The sequence below is a fragment of the Cornus florida genome, unplaced genomic scaffold, assembly GCF_030987335.1.
Source record: "Cornus florida cultivar Cherokee Brave unplaced genomic scaffold, ASM3098733v1 CherokeeBrave_3.0.0_Hap2_Chr09, whole genome shotgun sequence".
Taxonomy (NCBI): domain Eukaryota; kingdom Viridiplantae; phylum Streptophyta; class Magnoliopsida; order Cornales; family Cornaceae; genus Cornus; species Cornus florida.
Window position 1 is genome coordinate 84,677,566 of NW_026775579.1, and position 21,663 is coordinate 84,699,228.

The 21,663-nt window shown below is 33.2% G+C and overlaps 3 protein-coding genes across 3 annotated transcripts; 2 read left to right on the top strand and 1 right to left on the bottom strand.

The window, feature by feature from the left end:
• The first annotated feature begins 1,478 nt into the window (after positions 1 to 1,478).
• Positions 1,479 to 2,226, top strand: LOC132274803 (protein RALF-like 24). Its single transcript, XM_059776139.1, has one exon. The coding sequence runs from the start codon at positions 1,494 to 1,496 to the stop codon at positions 2,058 to 2,060; it is 567 nt and encodes a 188-aa protein (XP_059632122.1). The 5' UTR covers positions 1,479 to 1,493; the 3' UTR covers positions 2,061 to 2,226.
• Positions 2,227 to 6,204: 3,978 nt separating this feature from the next.
• On the bottom strand, positions 6,205 to 8,668 carry LOC132274804 (adenosylhomocysteinase-like). Its single transcript, XM_059776140.1, has 2 exons — positions 7,866 to 8,668; positions 6,205 to 7,245 (listed from the first exon to the last, which is right to left on the bottom strand). The coding sequence occupies exons 1-2, from the start codon at positions 8,574 to 8,576 to the stop codon at positions 6,499 to 6,501; spliced, it is 1,458 nt and encodes a 485-aa protein (XP_059632123.1). The 5' UTR covers positions 8,577 to 8,668; the 3' UTR covers positions 6,205 to 6,498.
• An 8,428-nt stretch (positions 8,669 to 17,096) lies between these two features.
• LOC132274805 (serine hydroxymethyltransferase 4-like) lies at positions 17,097 to 20,594 on the top strand. Its single transcript, XM_059776141.1, has 4 exons — positions 17,097 to 17,867; positions 18,805 to 19,195; positions 19,296 to 19,397; positions 20,043 to 20,594. The coding sequence occupies exons 1-4, from the start codon at positions 17,190 to 17,192 to the stop codon at positions 20,285 to 20,287; spliced, it is 1,416 nt and encodes a 471-aa protein (XP_059632124.1). The 5' UTR covers positions 17,097 to 17,189; the 3' UTR covers positions 20,288 to 20,594.
• Positions 20,595 to 21,663: the final 1,069 nt, after the last annotated feature.

Here is a 21,663-nt window from a genome sequence, read left to right on the forward strand (position 1 = left end):
TAGCTTATTTCATATATTATTTATTCATATTTTTTTAGAAAATAACATAAGACTTGAACCATAAACTTCCATCCAATTTCATTTTTGAGGCACTTGTTATCCAATATATATATATATAATTTTGATTTCTCTTGTAACACGTTTTGGAAATAAAACAAGAGGGGAAAAGGTCAAAAATATATATATTATGCTCTATATTTAGAGAATCATTTTATCCGCATATATACTGTCACTGTCGAGAATTTTTTTTTAAATATGTTCTGAGCAAAAATTTAGTTGAATTTTCTCTCTCTTCTTTTTATATTACGGTTTCAATGATGTGTAGTAGATTCAAACTTTCACAAACATACGTGTGTCTTAAGGCTGTATTGTTGGTACTCATTTTTCTCTAATGTGTAAATAGGATCAGAGATTATTATTTTTTAAAAGCAGTCAGGAATGATAGGAAAAAAAGAAAAATGACATGTAAAAATAACTATTTCTCCATTATTTTGTCACATATTTTATTTTTCTTTATCTTTTATAATAATTGAACAAAAAATATATTTTTTATTTATATTGCCTTTTCTATGGCCTAACTAAATTTGTGAATTAAATGGAGGGAAGATGAAAAATATGTTGAACGAAATTATGGAAAGACATGGGGGAGTTGTGTCATGTGTGTTACAAATGCACAAAGGATATGTACTATTTACCTAACATTTTTAATGGTTATACACTCATGTAGTGAATAATGTAATCCACACAAATTGTTTGATGGAACAGGGGATAATGAAATCAATTTTTTTGTTTCCTTTTCTTTGTTTTCTTTTTCTATAGGAAAGTGCTCATAGACTGACCAATTTTTATTTTTGATTTTCTTCGTTTTTTTTTTTTAATCAATATAAAACGATTTTCATGGATTTTCATGGGTCCTACTAGTATGTATGTATCAAATGGCCAAAAATGGTTCTTCCCTTTGATTATTTGGTTGGTCTTAAAAGCAAAATCCAAATAAAAAAATTTTAAAAATATCAAGATGATGATAGTGTGAAAGGTTAGGTCATGGTGTTTTCCTTAAAAACAGTTCTAAAAAATATTCTTTATAGTAGTTCCTTTTGAAAAAAAAAAAATCAAAAATATTTTTTTAGAAAATAAAATTTAAAAAATTACTAATGAAAAGAAATATAAATTTATATTCCGTACTATTTTCAAAATTTCATTTTTACCGAAAAAAAATTTAAAAATGAAAATAAAAATAAATAAATAACTGTTGTAAAAAAATTGAACCAAACACAAGTAGCATAACTTTTTGACATGAAGGAATGTACTATTTCTCACTCATTCACTCGGAGTCATTTACTCTTCCTTGTATTTTCTCTTTGTAATGAAAAAATTGATTCCCACACAGAGAGGCAAATCACATGCTACACTTTGTTGATTCATGACAAAGCCCAGTCATAAAAATTCCAAGATGGTGGTGGGTCACCATCCTCTTTCAATCACAACACACCATGAGTAGTCTAGTAGGTGAGTCTGTGACTCTCACTCTCACCGTATTTATTACTCCATCTCTCCTCTCTCTTCACACTGCACATCACTCAAATCTCACTTCCACCGTCCACAAAACCCACATAACTCTCAAGAGAAATCAACAAACAAAAATGCCCAAAACCCATTTCAACCCAATGACTACCCTTTTCTTGGCATTGGTTTTCCTGCACACCCATCTCACAATCTGTGATGGGGTTTCATTTTTGGGGCTCAATTCAATGAAAACCAGTGGATTGGGTGTGATGGAGAGGAGGTTCTGTGCCGGAAAGATGGGGAAATGCGCGGGAATGGAGGCGGCGGCGGAGGGGGAGATGGAGGTGGAGATGGATTCGGAGAGTAATAGGAGGGTTCTGGTGATGCAGAAGAAGTATATAAGCTACGACACGTTGAAGAAAGACATGGTGCCTTGTGATAGACCTGGGGCTTCATACTATAACTGTAGGGCTACTGGTCAGGCAAACCCTTATCACAGAGGCTGTGAGGTCATTACAGGCTGTGCCAGAAACATTAGAGACATCAAGTCTTGATGAACTGTGGCAATCAGTGGTGGTATGAATCGTTGGGAGTGGTAAATTTTTTCGTATTTTTCTGAATTTGATGCCTTTTTCTTATATTTGTTTATGCTTGTAAAAATATTGTTAAGACCCTGTATCCATTTCCTATATAAATGATATTCTTAGCTTAATTATGGAAGAGATCTAGAGTTTACAATGCATTTGATGCCTCATAGGGTTTTTTTTTTATGATGGGCTTTTTCTTGGCTTGATTTGTGGTTTCTGAATTTTATTAGCACTACTTTTTTGGGGGAGTGATATGAAAATCCAGATCGTATTACTTACCCAAAAAAATAATAATAATAAAATCCAAATTTATTTTGTTTGCCTTCTTATTTTTATTTATATTTGCTCTCTCTCTCTCTCTCTCTCTCTCTACGCACACACACACAAGTTGTTTCTATGTTTACATAAATATTGGAAGTTATGTACTAGAAAGTAGGATTCTTTAGTAACGAGTTCTATAATTTTTGGCAAACTCTTAGCCAAATGTGTGTATATATAGAGAGAGATGGGAATTTGAATGCTCAAGTTCAGAAATTCAGAAATTTTGGTAGATGATGCAAATGCTAGATTTTTCTTTCTGTAACAAATAAAAACCGTCACTTCCATAAAAAAACGCTATTGATATGGCATTCTTCAATCCAACAATGTGCTATTTGAAATCCATGGCATTTGCTTCCAAAAATGGTCTCCAAGAAATTAAAAGCAATATTAACATCTCAAAAAAGAGCTGGCTAAAGTTTTTAACTAGGTAAAGGTTTTCTTGCTAGACATGTTCTTCAGATCATTGGGGAGATTCTTGAAAACCATGCTAATAGATGATGTGGTTACAGTAGTTGTGCCTTGTGATCTATTTGAAGTCTGATTTTGTGATAATCATTGAAAATCCTTTTGTTTGGGTCAATCCATCAAGGTGATTCTCTGTGTGTATGTGTTATGCATCATCTGATGCTTGTTACTTGTTGGACCACATCTGAGGAGGCTTCTTAGTCCGATAGAGAATTGGGGTGCAGTTGGTGTTTTCCCATGTAGCAAAACGAACCCATTTTATCTGAAAAATATATATATTTTTTTATAAGTATTTTATCTGAAAAATATAACATGCAATACGTATTTATATGAACACAACATATATGCTTTCTGTAATATTCTTACAATTCTATCATGGGTTGATGTGTGGTTTTAGCAGTAGCCAAATCACAATTTTGCTCTTCCCCCATGAAAGAATGGAAAAAAATAGCATGCCTGCTCTAAAAATCCTCTTTTATCTTTTCACAAACTTTGCCTCATCTTATGCTACTCCCATTTTAATGGGAATGCGAGAACCAGAGAAATCTAAAGAGGGTTGGAGGACTGAAATAGTGCAATGAGGAGCGCATGGCGTCCTAGTACCTGCATTTCTTGTTTATGATCATATTATGTTAATGTTTTTCATTGTATTGGGTTTTGCTTAGGTTGCTTGAATTCATTGTCATGTCCGGAGGCACGAGTAACTCTTTGCATTTGATTTCAGCTTAAGATGTAACCTACTGAACTATATATTTTGACCCTGGGTTTGGGCTATTATTTTTCACCTGATTGCTTATGGATAGTGTGTTGTTCAGTGTATATATAAATATGAAAAGTAGGGAAGTCGGTTATTCTTCATTAAGCCACTGGGATATAATTTGTTATAGGATGCTACATCTGTTGATAATCAGCATGATCTGTCATTCTGTACTTTCTACTTTGTATAAACTGTTTGGAAAAGGCTAAAGTGCCAAAAATTAAGTGCTTAACTGCCTCCCTTTATTCACACTGCTGCTTTCCAATTGATGGTAACAGCGTCACATTTGTAGCAAGTTGTATATCATCGTCAAAGACACTGGAATTGTTTTTACTTCTAGATTTCACATATATTAAAGATCGTTTTCTTTCTATTGATGTTTATTTCAACTTTATGAATTAAATTTTGTTAAAGCCAATTCTTCTATCCTTATATAGACGCGCACACTTTGTCGGAATTTCATTTGAGTAAGGGATCCCGTTGGGAGTGCGGGGACTAACCCTACTTGAAGAGAGAACATTTTTGCCTTAATTGTGTGCTTTGACAACAACCTGTTTACTATGCTATGATCTTTTCTATGCTTCCACTATTTCTTACCTAGACAAGAACTAGTAGGTGTGTAGGTATACCAACTGGTTGACAAAGCATTTTTTTCTACTATATTCAGAGTGATTCATTGGATCGCTAATGTGTTTTTTGTCATTGACTTCTGAATGGTTAACTTCGTTGAATTGTTGGTTTGATGCTACTTTAGATAAATCTTATTTCCTATAATGCTGGACGACTCTATTGCGAGAGTCTGTGTCATGACTTGAACACCAAAAAGTGATGGCAAGCAAGTTTTCGGTTGTTCAAGCTCCAATCCCAGGTGGGACACCTTGTATCCTCATAAATTCCATTTCCCTAAAATTCTTGGAGGGTCTCACTCTTGATGCAAGCTGCAGCATATTGAAGTTTCATCGATGCCCAGAGATCAAGTCCAAGGATGGTGTCCATCCCACAGTCCCTCTGTGGTAGGTCACTGGTCTTCAAATTTGAGTTTCTCAGATGTTTTCTTAATGATTCTCTTTCCCACATTCCCTCTGTGGTAGGTCACTGGCCTTCAAATTTGAGTTTCTTAGATGTTTTCTTAATGCTTCTCTTTCGTACCGACCCTCTATTCCAGCTTCCCAGATCCAAGGGGTGCTGTCAAGTACCCTAGTTTCTGAAGCTCTCTTAATCCAACAATACCCCTTGGGATATAATCCTCTTTGTTTCATTGAACAGGCAACATGAGGTAGGTTTGGGGCTTGACATATCCGGGCCGGACGCTTGGCACGGCACCGGACCAAAAACTAATTATAATTCTGATACCAGCAGCTGTAATGGGTCTCCTAACCTTTTAAAGTTTAATACATTGAGTACTGTTATCTACCAGCACTTGGATAGGGCCTACCCGCCATCCAAAGTGGGACAAAGCCTCTCCCGTGGTTGGCAAGCAGAGAGGTGCATCAAGATTTAAAAATAAATAGAATTCTCTCTTTCCTTTTCTCCAAGCTAGTTATATCTTCCTAAGTACTAATGATGCAGCCCATCAACCACATGGAACTAAATGCGAAATGAATAAATTTTCAATTTAGGTTCTTAGCATAAAGGACAATGCTTCAGTCCTGCCCCCGTCAAGACAGATTGTAACCTGCACATTAATGTGTTTTAATAAGAGGTTAACACCTCTTTTAAACTTAAACAAATTCAAAACATGGTTTATATCCATTTGTTATAGTTAAACCCAAAAAAATTCAAAACATGGGTTATATCCATTTATTATAGTTAAACTCAAGACATCTATTTTTTTCCTTATTCATGAAAAATTGTATTTTCTACATTTTTCTGTTATTTTTAATTTTCTTAAGATAGAAAATTATCCTTAAAAAAATTGAACTAACCATTTCTACTGTTTTTTATGCATGCTATGTATGAAAATTATTCCATATCTCTTTTTGTAAATAAGAATGAGAGCAAAAGGAACAGAACATGCCGGACAAATATAAATTGATTCAAATATTTTAACATATCTGTTTTAAGAATAAATCGATTCAATCTGAAGCGAAGTGATGGAGGACATAATGGCTAAACCGATAAGAGCAAAGAGAGAAAAAAAAAAAAGTAAATCTGTCCAGTTTAACCTGAAAAATGAGTATTATGTTTTGTATTTTTTAAAATTTAAAAGAAGTGTCAACTTTTTATTAGAACACCGTAGTGTGCACAACCTGACTTGCACACAAGGTCAGCATTAAGCTTGGCTACAGAAATCTTTTTCTATATTCTACCGCCTATGTATGGTCTTCCTTAAACACAGTCATTATCTTTTCAAAATGAAAATGACCCTTTTATGGATTAGTCTTCCTTATATTAACCTTATAAATAATACACAATCATATCTTTTCAAAATCAATATCCCTATTATTCAATCAGTCAAAATATTAATTAATAGATTTAACAACAAAAATAAATAAAAATTAAAAAGTTGAATAAGAAGATTTTGTTTCCAATGCTGGATGGTGTATAAAAAATAAAGCCAAACAGTCCTTGCTCAAAAAAGGCAAATATTTTTTTCCCTTTTGTTCATAAAATCACGACACAATATAGCAAAATATTCTTAAACTGCAGCAGCAGTATCAAATACATCCAAAACAACACCCACCATAGTCAAGCCTTATTCAAACACCTAATTTGGCCTTTTCTTCAAGAGAAGAGACCAATCCAACTCTTTCCTCTCTACTTTCCAACCCCCCAAACACCCCCAAAACAATCAAAAACTAGCAATCTAACGTCAATCAAAGTATGCAAAACACTTTCTTCTGAACTTGCCCTCAACTCTCTCTAGTACCTGTAGTTAGCAGGCTTGTAAGGACCCTCAACGGGCACACTAATGTAGTCAGCTTGATCCTTGCTGAGCTTAGTGAGCTTAGCACCAAGCTTGGCAAGGTGGAGTGCAGCAACCTTCTCATCTAGGTGTTTGGGCAAGACATACACCTTCTTCTCATACTTCCCAGTACTCTTCTCCTTCCACAGCTCAAGCTGAGCAATCACTTGGTTGGTGAATGAGCAAGACATCACAAAGCTAGGGTGTCCGGTGGCGCAACCCAAGTTCATGAGTCTTCCCTCGGCCAACACAATGATGCCGGTCTTTGTATCTGGGAAGACCCACCTGTCAGTTTGGGGCTTAATTGTGATCCTTTGCACACCTGGGTATGTCTCCAAACCGAGCATGTCGATTTCATTGTCAAAGTGGCCAATGTTGCATACAATGGCATTGTTCTTCATCTTCCTCATGTGGTGAAGCATGATAATGTCCTTGTTACCGGTGGTGGTGACGAAAATGTCAGCTTCGGACACCACATCTTCTAGGGTTTGAACTGGGATACCCTCCATAAGAGCCTGAAGAGCACAGATTGGATCAATCTCAGTCACAATCACCCTGGCTCCGGCTTGCTTCATGGCAGCTGCACAGCCCTTTCCCACATCTCCATAACCGCAGACGACCGCAACCTTGCCAGCAATCATCACATCTGTGGCTCTCATCAAGCCATCGGGCAGCGAGTGGCGGCAACCATACAAGTTGTCAAACTGTTTGCACCAAGATCATAAAAAAAATGTCAAAAGACAAGAAATCTAAGTACTCTATAAGATTAGAAAACTAAGCACTCTATAAGACTATGATCTATATAGAACCTGGACCCCTACATCTTAATGTAAGGTAGTTGTTGCATTAGCAATGTAAAGTTGCTACAGGAGAGGATCCGACTTAGATCTAATAATTTGAGATAGATTCAATTACTGTAATAGATAGATTCAATTACTGTAATAACTCTTTGTATCAATTAATTAATGTAATAGATAGATTCAATTACTGTAATAACTCTTTGTATCAATTAATACTGAATCGAGAATCGAGGTACTAAACCAACCATTCACTAAAATTAAGATTTATAGAAAATGAGATCAAATAAAGCAAATCTTAGATGAAAAGACAATCTATTTCATATATGTTTTTCTATTTCATATATGTTTTTCAGATCAAAAATGACATTTTAAGCTAAGCATCATTAACCATAATCAAAGCTCAATGATAGTGAACTTCAGATCTGAAGCATAATGAATCTAACTACTACACACATACATACACAAACAAATATATATATACATATATATCAGATCTAATGTATTCAGAAACAGTAGAAGATTACCTTGCTCTTGGTGACAGAGTCGTTGACATTGATAGCAGGGAACAACAACGTTCCATTGATCTGCATCTGATAGAGCCTCTTAACACCGGTGGTGGTCTCCTCCGAAACACCAACCAATCTATCCTTCATCTTGTGATACTTCTTGGGATCCGATTTAAGCCCATCCCTGATAATCGTGAGCACGATCTGGAACTCGGCGTTGTCGGTTGAGCTCGGATCCGGCACCTTTCCGGACTTCTCAAACTCCTCCTCTGCCTTCACTCCCTCGTGAATCAACAGCGTGGCGTCGCCGCCATCGTCGACGATAAGGTCAGGTCCACCACCAGGGCCCCAATCGAGAGCACGCTCGGTGCACCACCAGTACTCCTGGAGGGTCTCGCCCTTCCAGGCGAACACGGCGGCGCTGTCGCGAGCGATGGCGGAGGCGGCGTGGTCTTGCGTGGAGAAGATGTTGCAGGAGCACCAACGGACCTCGGCACCCAAGGCGGTTAGGGTTTCGATGAGGACGGCGGTCTGGATGGTCATGTGGAGCGAGCCGGTGATCCGAGCTCCCTTGAAGGGCTGGGATGGGCCGAACTCGGTCCGGCAAGACATGAGCCCAGGCATTTCCACTTCGGCAAGCTCGATTTCGAGACGGCCGAAATCGGCCTGGGACATGTCCTTGACCTTGTATTCACGGCCAGAGGTGGTTTTCTCTACTGACAAGGCCATTTTTAGGGGTTACTCTCTCTCTCTAGATTGGATCTGAAATTGGGTTTCTCTCTCTTCTCTCTGGTTGTAGGAGGAAGGAGAGTAGACAAGGAAGAGATGGGGAGAGGGAAGTGGTATATATAGGTTAGAAGAGTAAAATGGACGGTCAGGATTTGTGATTTGTGATTTATTGTTTGGTGGATTTGGTAAAGTCCATTTACGTAGAAATCGGACGATGATGTGTGGGCCCTAAGAGTTTTGATAAAAATCAACGATGATAAGATGGTCTCTTGACATCATCACCTTTGGGACTCTTATCGCTTAACCAATGCCTTTCATTGGAATTTGGAGGTACATAGAAAGAACCAAAAAAAAAAAAAAAAAAAAAAAACCTTTTCATTTCATTTTATTTATTATTATTATTAATTTAATGTAAATTATGTGTGATGTTTGTTGACTGATTTATTATTTTACATGTAATAATGTCACTTTTTAAAAGTAAATGTATCCATAAAGTAATTAATGGGATGAGACAATATTTGTACTTCTTTTTATTTTTTTTTTTTTAGTCTATTTTGTTAAACAAAAAATTTTATAAAAAGTAAAAGTGAAAGTAAAAGAAAGAAAAATCAAGTTTTTAATCATGCATTTGGCAAAAAATTTTATGAAAAGTACAAGTGAAAGTAAAAGAAAGAAAAATCAAGTTTCTATCATGCATTTGGTTAGTAATAAATATTTTGAAGAAAGTTGTAAGAAAATATTATTTTATTAGTTTGGATTAAATGAAAAGAAAAAGAAAATGATTTTACTCATCGAAAATACCCTTATAATTTTAAATAGTAAAAAAATAAATAAATTTATGTTTGATAAATATCATTTATACTTAATTATTTATTTTAGTAAGAAAATAGTAAAATATGGAATAAAATAGTATGTCATATCATAATACAATTTTTTTTGTTTTCTTTCTCTTTATATATTCACTTGTTCGTATGTAAATTTAAATTCTCAATCTTTTACTTTTTAAGGTAAGAAAAAAAAAAGTTTTGGTAAAGTGGACAATCAAAATTTAAGTATTTATTTTCTCTTTATGTTAGTTTTAATAATATTTTACTTATTTAAGACATTTAAAAATAATAATAATTCAATAGTAAAAGGAAAAAAAATAATTAATTTTGGATGCACACATAAAAAAAATACAAACAATTAAATTAGTAATACATAATTTTATATAAAAAAGCAATTTACAGAAGAAAGAAACTCTCCTTTTCAATGAAGTCTACGCAATTAAGTAAAGAAGAAGAGAGACCACTAACATGAGTATAATAGGAAAGTAATATATAAAGAATTTCGTGTGTTTTTTTTGCACGAAAGATTTTGAGATGCGGGAATCCTACTTTCCCCAAAACTTTCATTTTCCCTTGACCAAATTTTCAAAAAGTTAAAATATTTTCATTTTCTGGTTATTTGACGCTATTAAATAAGAGAACTAATCATTATAAATATATTTCTTATTTATATTAAGAAAAAAAAAGTGCATTTTTTTAAAAAAAAGGTAGGGCGGATATTACTTGATTCAATTGTCTGAAGATAAATTTATGTTTTTTAATAATTAAATTTTTTTTTAAAAAATGTACAAAAATTTGTTCGGTTGACTATTTTTAAAAAATTAATTTAAAAAAATAGTATTTTTCGTATAACTTTTTTTTTCAAGTATTTAAAAATAATATTTTTTGCGTTATGATTTTACAACTTAACTGACTTTTTGTTAACGGCCCTTGTCAGGTAGTTTGAAAACTTTTTATTATTTTGTGGTAAATTCATCACAAATTATTGTATTACAAAAATAACTTTTATATTGCAGATGATATGGCAACTTCTCTGTGTGTTCTAAAAATAATGTTGTCCAAAATACATGATATAATTGAGAGAAAAAATTTAAAAAAATTATTTATTGTAAAATCTGAACCCAAACAAAACTCTTTGACTAACGTTTTATGGATATTTATTTCTCTTCAATAAGAACCCTAATTTTGACAAATTTTCATGTGTAAATAATTAAATAAATACATAATTCACTTTAAAAAATTTTAAATTATATTTTGAGTTCTCTTTCTCTTAAATAAGAATCCTAATTTTCTTAATGATAAAAATTATAAATAATCAACTTCATATTTATCAAAATTATAAAGTCATGAGTAAGAAGAAAATATATATATATATATAAAAGTTAAAAGTAGGGAAAAGAAAATTATAGAGAAAAACCTAATTTGATATTGATTCACACTTCTCCTTCAATGAGTATTTCATATAAATGCGTACATATATATGATCGAGAATATATCATCTACGCATTTTTGAATGTTAATACTTTAACAAAAAGAGAAACAAAGTGTAATATATGTCTTTTAAATAACTCCCAAATATTTCAATCAAGTATTTTTTTATTTTTTTTTACCAAGCAAATATTTGTAATTTTTGTTTTTGCCTTTTTCCTTAAAAAAAAAATAAAAATTATGACTTACAGCTCACAGGATTAGTATCGGAAAGCAAATATTTGATCTGTTTAATCATCAATCTCCCAACACTAAAATGCGCACTTAAATCACATTTGCTACTGTGAACACGTCGCGATCACTTTTTAATAATTTTTCATTGATCCAATGAATTAGATCCAACTGTCACAATAAATTAATCTGCAGCAAATCACCAATCATACGTCGTCAAGTGACTCTTGTCAGTGGTCCACAAAGCTGCCCAAAATTTGAGGTATGGGCTGCCGCTGGTTTGCAGTAGCGGTAGGATTGCTGTAAAATAAATATACCTTTCGTCCTAAAAATAAATATTTTATTTAAAAATTAATGTGAGTCACGATTTTTTAAATACAATACTTATTTCAGGGCAAAAGAAATTTCAATATAAATTGAGCACATTGATCAATTTATAAAAGTATGTAATGATATAAAATATTCGAAAATGAGTTATTACTCCATCAATACAACCAAACATGAGTGCATTTGTATTAAAATGGCACTGACTTAATAGGTTTTTCCAAATTCATATTAAAATGAAACTTAATTTCCAATTTTTGGCATAATTCCAAAGATATTTTATTAATAATAATTACAGTACTTGACACTGACATGATACAAGTAAATTTTAATTTAACTTAACATGTTTGGAATCGTAATTTTGTTGATCAAATTTACACACTAATTGAATAGGTGTACTGCTAGTCCATTTTATAAACTGATTTGTTCTGTTTAATTAAACATTTCTGATAATTTTTTTTTATTCGCATTAGAAATTATTTATTTAACTAAACATATAGTATTCATGTCGATTTAATTTTAACTATATAAAATTTTAATTAAATATTTCCTATAATCTTATTTGATTTTGACTCATTTATTAAATATTTTACTGTGTTATGTCATATTACCAGTTTATGAAACTTGAAAAGCTTAATATTTTGTTAGCTTATTTGGCTGTTTTGTGTGTTTTAAAAGTAATTTTTTAATATAGGAAAATATTTTAATATAAGAAAGAGAGAAAAATAACAAAATTTATGATTTATAATTCTTATTTTAACAACCTAAACAAATGGTCAATTGAAGGAAAAAGAAAAGAATGATCTTTTGGCTACCTAATTAGACCATCCCTCCAAAAGAAAAAATTTGTAGTAAAATTAAAGTCAGTTCATGAATATATTTGAAAAAATATAGGATTTTTATTTATTTATTTTGTTTAAAATATCCAACCTCACCCTTGAAAGACTTGATATAAAATCATGAAGGAGAGTTAAATTGTTTAGGTGAGCCAATTTGATTAGTAAGGGATGGTTTGAGCTTTAAATGTTTTGATAAACAATCTATACCCAAAAAAGAGAGGAAAAAAAAAATGGTAGAAGTTAATAGTTTGATTAATAAAGCTATATTGAAATTCAATTTGGATCAATATTACGACTTCGTAATTTAGTGATTAGATTGCACCCCGTTTGGATTAATATTCATAAACTCCAAACTTAATTTAATTGAGTTTGTTAACAATCTAAATTGAATTCATTTATCCAGATCTAACAATTGAACATATTTTAACAATAACCTCTTCCATTAAAACAATTTAAATGATAAATAATAGAGAAATATTATCGTTAAAGGTTTTTTTTTTTTGTTACTTTTAAAAACTCACGTAATCATTTATTTTTACGAGCCCTTTAAAACTCTAATCTTATACTTTAAACTATAATCGTTGATGGTAAAAGTATGTTATTGTCGGCGCCAAATCATAATTACTAACATTCTTAATAGAAAAAAAATGAAAAATGGCATGGACGATGTCGTTGGAGTGTGTGTTCATGAGTATATGACAAAATAGCAATATATATATATATATATATAATATTATATTATATTATTTATTTTGACATAACATTTTGTACCAGTATTTTATCTGTGTCTGTACTCTGTATCGCGCTAGTGTCGACATCATGCTTCATAGTTTATAATTAAATCCAATAAGATTTGATTTACATTATATATATATGAGATTTCATATAGGCACTCACGTTTTTTCAATTTCACTCTGTAAATTTAAAAATTTTAATAAAAAAATGACAAATATACCCTCAGAGTGGAGTGTATAAATATATTTAAAATAATTATGAAGAGTGCTTTTGAAGGGTAATTATGGTAAAATGAGTAAATGAAGTGGAAGTACAGTATCTTCTAATGTATATGGAACTGTGGAGGTGTACATATATATATATATATATATGCATGGAAACATATTACTAGAAATTTCGAAGTACAAATACAATAAATTGAACTTAAACATGTGAGAAAAACTCATCCAGATCTTGACTCCCGCCACACGACAACCAGCTCACGTGGGTGGTCCAATCTATTGAATTATTTCTGTATTTAATTAAAGCTTCAAAATATCTTTGATTTATTTTGTATCAGATGTGATTCAACATCCGATATTATCTTTTGGGAATGCAAAAATTATTTTCCTTTACCTCTTTAACTATATTCATAGTTGGCTTTGTTTGAATAAATACGAGAAAAAATAAAAGAAAAAAATAATAACAATAGTTTTTATTTATATTTGAATAATTTATAAGAGAAAATAAAAAGAATGGTAATATTTTTATTTGAAAAAGATAAAAGAGAGAAAATAAATTAAAAAATAAGAATAAATTATTATCATAATCTTTTTATAAAATATTATAATATAAAAGTAAAATATTATAAAAATATAATTTTAAAATTAAGAAAATACTACTTATTCACTATCAAACATTTCCTTTTAACCAAAGAGCCTTTGGCCCAATGATATAACCTCCCCTCTTCAGGGAAAGGGTTCGAGCCCGGAATGGGCAAAAAGTGTGTGTGTGTGTTTTTACTTTTACTATCCCAAAAAAAAAAAAAAACCTTTCCTTTTAAATCTTTTTATTTTTTAAATGATAACACTTGAGGAATTTGGAGAGACAACTATCTCTCCAAATCTCTCATAATTATTTTTCTTTACTCCAAACACAATTTTCACTATTTTTTTTTTTCTCTCTTTCCAAATCATTCTATCCAAGCGAAGTCTTAAAAGTTTAAAGTTGACTACCATAAAATTCATTGCAATTAAATTGATAATATGTCTCAACAATTCATTAATATTAAATTGCAATATAATTACATTCTATCTTATTTTACTATAATAATTTTTTTTTTTTTAAATATAATTGAAATTTGAACATTATAAATTTAATGACACGCATTCTTCATTGTTAACTGTGTTGACGGCCAATGAAGGGATGTGATGTGTTATTTACAAACAAGTCCTACATGACAACATAGTTATTGTATATAACTTGCGTTTTTTATGTAATGTATTATATTATCAATTTAAATTGTAATGAATAAACAGTAAAATATTATGAATTTAGGGAAAAAAGGGGAAAAAAAAAAAGAAAAAAAGAAGGAAGAAATATATTCACTAGCATCACATATTAATTGAATCATCATACGTCAAAAGAGGTGGTAGCCATGTGCAACATATTTAATTGAGAGATATATGCAACCCAATGTGTATTTATTTATACTATGTGTTTATGTGTGTGTAATATATACATACACGTATATGGACAAATGTGATAGTAGTTGGTGAGATATTTAATTATTGAATCAATATTTTAATTAAAAAATTGATTCCACTAATTTTGTGAAAATTTTGTGAAGGTATGAAATCTTTGTTTTGATCATTACCGATTCTACGTGCGCCCATGACCCACCACCACCGACCTTTATACAAAAGGGATGGAGCGGAAGGGAGGACTGAGACTAGCGTCGGTATCAGGGGTTGGTGTGTTTGAAAAGACTAAATTGCCCCTAACAACTCACACACCAACCCCAAAGTTTATCATTTTCTAACCCATATTTCCTAATTTTTACCAACTTCAAACAATGACATGGTGAGGACATTTAGAAAATGTTGTTGGTGCACATACCAAGTAGGCAAGTCTCTCATCAACACTATATGGACTCTTATCATTCAGCCTTTTTGGGTGGTATTAGGTGACTACATCCTCATTGGTATGTCAACTTGTAAAATTACCAAAATGTCAAAAGTATACCATAGCTCAATTTGTGATTAAGGGATTTAGTTTCAAATAATCAAATGTTAATAGAACAATATTCGGCTTAACGGTGACGGTGAGGTTCGGCGGAGGCCTACAACGTTGGCTTGTATCCAAATGGAACATTAAAATGGTTGGATGTTGAATGTTGTGCCGACTCATCATGAGTTTGGTAGTTAATCAACTCTCTTAATTGCTTAATTTCAACGTTTTTATATTCTAATTTAGATTTAAAAAGATAATAATGGTGAAGTACTTTCTCACTCTTGATATAGTATATAATGGTAGGATGACACAAATTCAATTTTAACTTAAAATTTATAATTCCTATTGTATTACATCTATGGTAAGGAGGAAGTTCATCCTCACTTGTAAGGAAACGAGCATGATCCGTATTAATGTAAGATGAGTAAGTTTTTGGAATTGATTAAGAGATCCAAGAAGATTGGACCATAAATTTAGGAAAAAATATTGTAACGAGAGCGTTCTCAGTGAGCTCACACCCTCCCGACAACATTGTTTGTTAGGGCATCAAAATTTTAAGTTTTATTAATCAAATAATTAATACAGAATCATCCATTTCAAATACACCCATCTAAATCGAACTAAAAGGTTATTGGAATTTTCAGACATCCACCTAGGAGAAGCTATCATGACATCAAAAAGATATTGAATCAAGAGTTTTCACATGAGACAGAATCATAAATTCATGGTCATAGTCCTCTCATGGTACCAAATTTATGTCAACATATATGAACATCTTTTGTCCACTTTTTTAGGATCACAGTCACACTTCCCTTTAAGCCTTTTCTTTCATATTTGGAAATTTCTTGGATTTGGCTTATGAAATTAAGATTGAAACTTATGTTTGGTTCTTCTAAGTTGGAAGATTAAAATAAATATAATGCTATTTAGATCATAAGATAAAGATTAACACTGGAATCCAAAACTTGTGGCTCGTTCAAAATTAACCTTCACTAGTTTCATAGACCATGTAACCTAAAACCTTAAACATTTTGTACTGGAGGCTATGGCTGTAATTGTCTCAAGTTATTAACTTATAAAGTTTTGGAATACGACCTTTCACATCATTTATTTCTCGCTACAAATTGCATAGTTCTTAACTATTCATTTGTCCTTCAATTACCTGCAAAAATATCACATTGTGTCGGTTATGTGCTAGCTCAACCATCCCTTGCAATTTGAAGTGTGAAGGAGCTTCAAACACATCTCATTTTCGCCAAAGAACTCTCATATACGAGGACATTAAGTATCGACTCTAATATCATGTGTCACATCCCATCTATTACCTTGTGTCAATTTGCGTCTAATTATATTCAATTTTTACGAAAAATACTTTTTATGTCATACCATAGGACTAAACTCACACGGTGCAAATAATATTCATTTTGTATTACTCACCATTTTCAAAATGCATCATCTTTAATACGAAAAATATTTTTGCATCATAATGACTAATCCAATGTATTGCAAAAAAAAAAAAAAAAATTGGGCAGAGATTCAAAAATTAAAATGTAATTATTTCTGAAAAATAAGAAAAATTAGTAAAACTTATATACTCATGAACTGTGACTAACAATAGAAAAACAGGAAAACACAAGATATTTGTCTTCAAATGTCTAACCTAAAATTTAGCGATTATGACCAAACTTAATTCATCCTAAAAGCAAAAACAAATTCACCAACTAATACACATTATGAAATCACCAGTTGAATCCAGTATATTTTTTTTCAAAATTAAATATCTAACTAAAAAGCACTCTTGCTGACATTTTAAAGGAAAAAAAAGAAAAAAGAAAAAAAGAAAACTCACTCTCACTCACCAACCAACAAACAGGGCATAACGGTACTTTCAGCAACATTAGACTCCTTTAAACACTTGCCTCCGCCACTGCCGAACAACCTGCAACACTCCATCCTTCTCTCTCGCTCTACAACCCCCTCTTTCTCTCTCACATTTCTTTCTCTCTCTACAATCTCCGATGGATCCCGTAACTTCTTGGGGCAACACCCCTCTCGAAACCATCGACCCCGATATCCACGACCTCATCGAGAAGGAGAAGCGCCGCCAATGCCGCGGAATCGAGCTCATCGCCTCCGAGAACTTCACCTCCTTCGCCGTCATCGAAGCTCTCGGCAGTGCCCTCACCAACAAGTACTCCGAGGGTATGCCCGGAAACCGCTACTACGGCGGCAACGAGTACATCGACCAGATCGAGAATCTCTGCCGTAGCCGAGCCCTCCAAGCCTACCGTCTCGACCCCACCAAATGGGGCGTCAATGTGCAGCCTTATTCCGGCAGTCCAGCCAATTTCGCCGCCTACACGGCGGTGCTCAATCCCCACGACCGCATCATGGGTCTGGACTTGCCGTCCGGTGGGCATTTGACTCATGGGTACTACACGTCCGGTGGGAAGAAGATCTCGGCGACGTCGATTTACTTCGAGAGCTTGCCGTATAAGGTGGATTCGAAAACTGGGTATATAGATTATGACAAGTTGGAAGAGAAGGCATTGGATTTCAGACCCAAATTGATCATTTGTGGAGGGAGTGCGTACCCTAGGGATTGGGATTACGCGAGGTTTCGCGCTGTTGCGGATAAGTGTGGCGCGCTTTTGCTCTGTGACATGGCTCATATCAGTGGCCTTGTTGCTGCTCAGGTATGGTTATTGAGAAAATTTTCTATTCTTATTGGGTTTTGGTTTTGAATGTGAATGCAAGTTTGACTTGGGTTTATTGGTTTTTGGAAGTAGATCTGCTTGTGATTTGGTATTTGTGTTGTAAATCAGGCTAAATTTGGGACTTTTGATCTGGATTTTAGTGTGATTTAGTTGGTTTATTTGATTGAAATGTGGAGATCTGCATTTCAGATTTAAAAACTCTGGTTTTACTTGTGTGCTCTGTAGTTTAGTCATTGGATCTTTATATAAATCTGTATATGTACTTGTTTTTTCTTGTTGGATCTGTATGAATGTTTGGATTTGATTTTTCAGAAAAGGCTAACTTGATTTACAGACTTGTAGAAATGAGAAGTCTCAATTCTGATTCAATTTGTTTCTGGTGACTGTTATTGAATTTGCATTGGATTAGAGTTATTTAAGTTGAGTGGGAAATTAGGAAATACATAGGCTAAAGATCTGTTGAATTGTTATTAATGGTCTCACTTTATTGTTCAATCTAGATGAATATATAAAGAGAACTTAAGGTTTTGATATTAGCAAAATGTTATTAATGGGGTTGTGGAGATCTTCTAATAAAACATGGAATAGATCTGAATTTATTTGTCGGCACATCTAGCTGCCAGTCCAGATCTAGGAATAGGAAATTGTGGACAGGAACCGTGCCAATGAGGCGGTGGTTTTTTATTTCGATTATTATATTAATATGAAGTCATTAAATTTTGGAATTCTGAATCTAAATGTAGATATATGTTCACGTATTAAGCAAACTGATGGATTAGATTGAATACAAAATCACAAGAATCTTGAGATGTCCAAGATGTCATTTTAAAATGGATTTTGCTCTTTTTTGAATATTGTCATCATCGATCTTCTAGATCCAATAAATTTATGCTAATTATTTTTGTCGGGTGTGTAGGAAGCTGCAGATCCATTTGAGTACTGTGACATAGTCACAACCACAACCCACAAGTCTTTGAGGGGCCCTAGGGCTGGTATGATCTTCTACCGGAAGGGACCTAAACCAGCTAAGAAGGGCCAGCCTGAAGGTGCAGTTTATGACTTCGAAGACAAGGTCAACTTTGCCGTCTTCCCCTCCCTTCAGGGCGGTCCCCACAATCACCAGATCGCTGCTCTGGCCGTTGCTCTGAAACAGGCCATGTCACCTGGGTTCAAGGCCTATGCTAAGCAAGTCAGAGCCAATGCAGTTGCTCTTGGAAACTACTTGATGAGCAAAGATTACAAGCTTGTCACGGGCGGGACTGAGAACCACCTTGTTCTGTGGGATCTTCGCCCTCTTGGATTGACTGGTAAAAAGGATCGGAATTAGTTGATTTCTGGGAATTTGACATTACTAGACATCAATATTCTATCAAATACAACTTTAATCATTTGTTGCCCTTATTGCAGGCAATAAGGTTGAGAAGCTTTGTGACCTATGCAACATTACTGTGAACAAGAATGCTGTGTTTGGTGACAGCAGTGCCTTGGCCCCCGGAGGGGTTCGCATTGGTAAGAACAGCTACTTCGACTAATATTGTATTCATATTTAGTCATCATCTGTTAAGAGAAACTACAAGTTTGTGAGGAATGTGAGTGTGAGGTAAGGTTTTTTCTAGAAATAATTAGGAAAACTGGAGGCTGCTGTTTTTTCTACTAAAAAAAATACTCTTAAGGACAAATTTTTTTTTTTTTTTTCGTTTCCGGAAAGTAAGGTTTTTACTCTTAAGGACATTTGCTAGGAAGGAAAAGGTGCCTAACACGAGTGTTACATTCTTTTAGCCAGCAGGGGCTAGCTCAACTGGTAATGCCTTTGGGATTACTCACCAAAGGCGTGGCCTGGACTTGCTATTATGCATCCGGAGTTTGCGAACCATCTGAGAGTCCAAAGTGGCTAGTGGTTGGGTTGTTCTTTTTTTCTGGAAAAAAAAAAAAATGGCCCATCTACTCAAGAAGCATGAGTTAAAAACAAAATTGGCCCTTTTTGACCACTCCAAAGAAGGTGGTCCATTCTTGTAGGAAAGATAATGCAAATACTTGAAAAGATATTATAATGCTGAAGTAAATTGTTAAAAGAGTGATAGAAATGAAAGCATAAAATAAGAAACTTGGGTGACAAACATTGAATAAATGAGTGATGGGATATCCTGTTGGCAGGTGCACCGGCCATGACTTCCAGAGGGTTGGTTGAGAAAGACTTCGAGCATATAGCGGAGTTGCTTCACCGTGCTGTGACCCTCACTTTGAAGATCCAAAAAGAGCATGGAAAACTCTTGAAAGACTTCAACAAGGGTCTGGTGAACAACAAGGACATTGAAGAACTCAAGGCCGACGTCGAGAAGTTTTCAGCTTCTTTTGACATGCCCGGCTTCTTGATGTCTGAAATGAAGTACAAGGATTAGGTCTAAAAGTATCTTTTATTGTTGTTACTGGTATCATTGTGGTGTTTTAATTTCAAGTTTTTATTTTTCGCCATTGGATGTCTATTTGGCAGAGCAATAACTGATGATCTCTTCACGTTTGGTTCCTGTATTTAGATAGTGATTTGATTTTTTTTTATTACAAGTTTTAGTTGGTCCCAAATTATGATAATTGGGGATAAAAATCCACTACAAAGTTTGTACTACTTCCATTTCTTCTATTCTTGAGGAATAAATTTGGAGCACTATTAATTTACGGTGCAATAATAAGACTACTATTTTATCGGGAGTTATTGTGAATTATGAAAATTTGTTTAACTGTCTAATAACGGTTCATTTTTAAAAAACTTGACTTTGGAAAACCTCTTTTGAATTATTCATACATCATATGATGATATCTTAGCACTTATTTACATTGTATGGGTTCTTAATACTACGTATTATTTTCGTTTTCTTTTTTTCCTTTATGGGTAACTCTTATCTTGTCATCTCACGCGGTATGAGAATACAATCTTTTATATATATATATATATATATATATATATTTCTATCAACAGTGGACATCGAGATTGTTAATTTGTTAGAAAACCAACCATCGTTTCCACTACTTGCTGTATTAGAAAATATAATCTTCAAAATTTAAAAAATACGTATATATAAAATGCAAATATTTATATATATGCATTTGCATATAAACACACACAAACGCATATACGTATATAAATGCTTTCTGCTAACACACACACACACACAATTATCTCTTTAGAGAGTGAAAATGACTAACAAATTAGAAAAGACAAAAAGAAAGAAAAAAGAACATATTTTGAGAGAGAGAGTTTGATGAGTTTGTGTTTAAAATGGTTTTGGCTTTCTTTTGGATAATTTTTTTTTTTTAATAGTAGTAGTATACATACACATATAAAGATTCTCGGCATTTGGGAAGATTAGCCACAAGTCACAGAGCTCCAGAATACACAAATCAATTTTAGCAAAGCATGGAATACATCATGACAAACAATTTTACACATAACAGCTTGCCCAGAACAACATAGAGAACAATAAAAACTAAATATCGGAAACACTTTCAAGAGCAGCCAATAGTTATTTTATGATACAACAAACTATTTCTGGTTAAATATCCGTTTTCGAAGGAAAGTGAGATGTCACTGAAAAGGGTTTTTGGACACTTAAAATCCCTCAAGATGGGATTTTTGGATGTATAATGTATTCACAGGGTGTGTGCAGTGTATTGAACTATAATTGTTGTAACCTTGTGTGCAGTGTTTTGTTTTGTCATTAAAAGCTATAATTGTTGTAACCTAGTGTAAGAAACTATAATTGTTGTAACCTTGTATGCA